The sequence below is a fragment of the Camelina sativa genome, chromosome 9, assembly GCF_000633955.1.
Source record: "Camelina sativa cultivar DH55 chromosome 9, Cs, whole genome shotgun sequence".
NCBI lineage: Eukaryota > Viridiplantae > Streptophyta > Magnoliopsida > Brassicales > Brassicaceae > Camelina > Camelina sativa.
In genome coordinates this window covers 6401412-6405484 of record NC_025693.1, presented here as the reverse complement: position 1 = coordinate 6405484, position 4073 = coordinate 6401412, and the positions used below count along the sequence as shown (strand labels likewise).

Here is a 4073-nt window from a genome sequence, read left to right as displayed (position 1 = left end):
ATTTTTACCCTCTTTTGCACAAATACAATATGTTAAATTAATTTTTAGAAATTTTTTTAAGGTTTGAGTTCTCTATTTTACATTTAAGATATATTTTTGAAATATATATAAAATATTTAGATATTGAATAGAATATTTTTTAATTAATAAAAACCATAAATGATTTAATATAATAACTTCTTATTTTTTATTTTTAATTTTAGAAATTTTTTTTTGGCCAAACACCGGAGTCAACACCGCTTTTCACCGGAATTAATCAATCAGTGTACCAGATTGTATGTCTATGGTGTTGAACACATGACGTCATATAGTTCATGCATGTGGCCATGTAATACATATACTTTGTGTAGTTGAGTATACAATAATATAGTTGGTATGTGTGACCATGTATTCAACTATACTTCATGTAGCTAGCCATCTTTTTTCCTTATATATGTGTATATATGTGTGTTTGTAATCTAGAGATCTCTGTTTTATGATCTGTAGAGGAATTACCGGGTGATGGTTGTTGTGTGAGGAGAATGACTCGCCAGATTCTCTCGTATGCATCATTACTCTGGCGTGTTAATATTATGGTTGTGGCAAAAGCAAAAGAAAAACAGTGCTGGGACTTGCCCAGGGTTCTCGATTGTTTGAAATCGAGAGATATAATTGTTCTCTTACTAGAGCCGCCGCCTGGTGACACTGCACAACCATTTCTTTCTGTAGACTCAGTGGTTGAATCTACACAAGTTTTTGGTGGAGTAAAGCCTATAAGCGGAATGCTGGTAAAGTTATTATGATGTTCTAAATGATAAGCGTATTGTGGAGTATAAGACCACCTGTTTTCGCTGTCACTGTGATTGTAATTAACACTCCTGGTGATTTGAGTTAGATATTTTGTTTTCTGTCAAAAGTTATGTATGAAAACATTCATGCATTGTTACATCTTTAATTTTTTTTCTGTTACGTTATTACGATCCTGATTTGATCTATCAGAAAATCGAATCAGAACTTTTTGGTAGGGGTTTTACGGGTAAGATGTCAATCTGGGCATATGTTGACGACGAGAAGGATGATGTTTCCTCCTCATGGGGTGAGACGTAGTAGCTAGCATAACGTAGTAACACGATGCTTCGATGAGCTTTGTACTTGGGCAGGGTAGCTAATTGATCTCTTTACCTGCATTGAGAAGGCATCAATAACAATGTGATTATCAATATTTTCGAGATGTAAATTTTTTCTTACCGAGCGGTTGACTAGAAAGTAGAAACTACAAACAGAGCCTTAAAACAAACATCATATTATATAGTTTAGTCCATCACATATCTGATTTTGCAAAACGAAAGTTTTGTTTTTTACTGATTTACTGACTTGCAAGAAGAAGTATAATACTCAAACGAAGCATCGGTATAAGAAAATTAAGATTAAAGATTTATACTACTTGCAGTAATTTCATAATCCGACGACCTGAAAAAGGAGCGATATATTTTTATGAAAATTTAGCTTGCTCTTCACTACAACGGCCCTCTGAATTTCGAATTCACTCTCTCACTTTATTATCTCCATCTCTCTCTCACTCAGAGATCGTTGCTCTTCAAGTTTGGTCTCGCGCAAGCTTTTCAATGGTGATTTAACGGTGAGTTTTTGATTCTCTGTTCAATTTCGCAATTGTATTTGCTTGATTCGTGATCGGTTTTAATCGGAGAGTACGTTGCGATCTCCGACTTGTTAAGCATTCCGTAGCTTCTTCATACCTCTTCTCTGAAATTTCGCTAGCGTAATCTGTTTACAAGTTTGAGCTTGGCGATTAATTTAGAAATTTCAATCGTTGATCGGAGCAGATCTCGAATCGGAATTGTGGATGATGATGGTTTGTTGGTGTTTCTGATTGTACGGATAGATTCATGAAGTGATCTCTATCTAGACTTAGGGTTCTGATTTCACGCTATTGGAATCTACAGATCGTCTAATTAGGAATTTGGTCATGGATACTCACTCGCTCAAATCTATCTCCGATTTGCCTGGAAATTTCCGTTCAGCTTTTAGTTTCAGGTGATATCTCTATAAACTCGAGATTTAGTGTTTTGATGTTCTAGTTTCAGCTTTTAGTCTAGTGCTTGCTTCAGATGTTGTGTTTTGCTTACTCGAGGAATGGTTTACATACATGTTATCTTTTGGGAATATCATGATTCTTTTATAATATACTTTGTTAATCCAGACTTTGCTTTATGTTGCTTCTGGATTGTTCTGTGTTCAGATACTTCAACTCGCTTCAGAGCGAGTGCTTTCCACTGTGCTTTCACTCCGACATCAACATGGTTATTTCAGCGCCAACGGGAAGTGGTAAAACCGTTCTCTTTGAACTGTGCATTTTGAGGCTCCTCTCTAAGTCTATCTCTACGGAAGGGAGGTTTCTTCATGCTAAAGGAGCTCTTAAAACAGTAAGCGTTTGAGCATTTTTTTTCTGAATGTTTTGATTGATATCGCCTTTGTTTATACAATACATTTATCAATATTGGACTTGCTGCTACGTAGAAGTTTAATTGGGTTTCTTCTACCTATTGGTGTCAAGGTTTACATATCTCCGTCCAAGGCTTTAGTACAGGAGAAGCTGCGTGATTGGAATCAAAAGTTTAATTCATGGGGAGTCAGTTGTTTGGAGCTGACAGGTGATAATGAAACCTACAGCACAAGGAATATACAAGACGCAGATATTATCTTGACTACACCTGAGGTCATATATCAATTTCTCTTTTTTTTTTGTCTGTATGTACTGTCTGGAACTTGTTTATAGCTTCTTGTTTCCCCATGCTTTTAGCCGGAACATATGCAATATATGATATTTCATTCCGTATTTACACAAAGTACATGCTTGTATCTCTTCTACTGTTTCTGTAGCTTACATGTTTTCCTGCAGAAATTTGATGCAGTGAGCCGTTATCGCGTTACCAGTGGAGGCTTAGGTTTCTTCAGTGATATTGCGCTTGTGCTCATTGATGAAGTTCACCTGCTGAATGATCCCCGCGGAGCTGCTCTTGAGGCAATAGTCAGTAGAATAAAGATTCTTTCTAGCAATCATGAACTAAGGTCAAGTCCTTTAGCCTCCGTCCGTCTTCTGGCTGTCTCAGCTACGATCCCAAACATTGAGGATCTAGGTAAGACGAAGCGCACAATTCTAAATTCTAATAATATTCTGCAGATTGTATGAATTTCTTTTGCTTTGTTAACTTCGCTTCGTAGTAACAAGACTTGCTTCAAACAACTTAAGTGGTAATATTTGTTCGATTGTTGTAGCTGAATGGCTCAAGGTTCCTACCGCAGGAATTAAGAGGTAACTTATGGATTGCTTTTCAGAGAACTATGTCTTTCTGTGGGTTATTTTTTTCAGTGTTATCATTGTTTCTTTTCCCATGTTTTATAGGTTTGGCGAAGAAATGAGACCTGTTAAGTTGACAACTAAAGTTTTTGGTACCTGTCTCATCTCAAAAGTCATTTTTTGGTTTGGTTAAGTATTAAGATGATGAATTTGGTTAGCTGTTGGTGAATTTCCTGTTTTGATGAATTGTAAGAAAACACCGTTTTTTTTTTTACAGGTTATGCTGCTGCCAAGAACGACTTCCTCTTCGAAAAGGTATACAGTTTCTGCATCTTGGATTTAGATAGCCTTAGCCCCTCGTCTCTTTTGTCAAATATACCACGACAGAAACTAAATCAATTGTTGTCTTCTTTCTTATATTTTCTCAAATCCAGCGCCTCCAAAACTATATCTATGGTAAGCTGATATTATCATGATTAGGATTCTTCCGTTATTGCAGTCTTGCTTAGGTTGTAACTTATACCACTCTGTTGAGGAATCCTATGAATTTTCAGATATTTTAATGCAATACTCAAAAGGAAAATCTGCATTGGTTTTCTGCTCAACACGAAAAGGCGCTCAAGAGGCTGCACAAAATCTTGCTCAGACTGCAATGACCTATGGTTACTCAAATCCATTTATTAAAAGCAGAGAACAGCTAGAACGATTAAGGGAGGCTTCGCCAATGTGCAGTGACAAACAAATGCAATCTTATATCCTCCAAGGCGGTATGGTC

At 36.5% G+C, this 4073-nt stretch overlaps 1 protein-coding gene across 1 annotated transcript in view; it reads left to right on the top strand.

Annotated features, from left to right (window-relative positions):
• The window catches only part of LOC104710616, a 3282-nt gene extending 2334 nt beyond the window's left edge, over positions 1–948 (top strand). Inside the window, exon 4 of the mRNA XM_010427250.2 lies at positions 487–948. Coding sequence (XP_010425552.1) covers positions 487–782 — 296 coding nt within the window. The 3' untranslated portion in view covers positions 783–948. The remainder of the gene's footprint in view (positions 1–486) is intronic.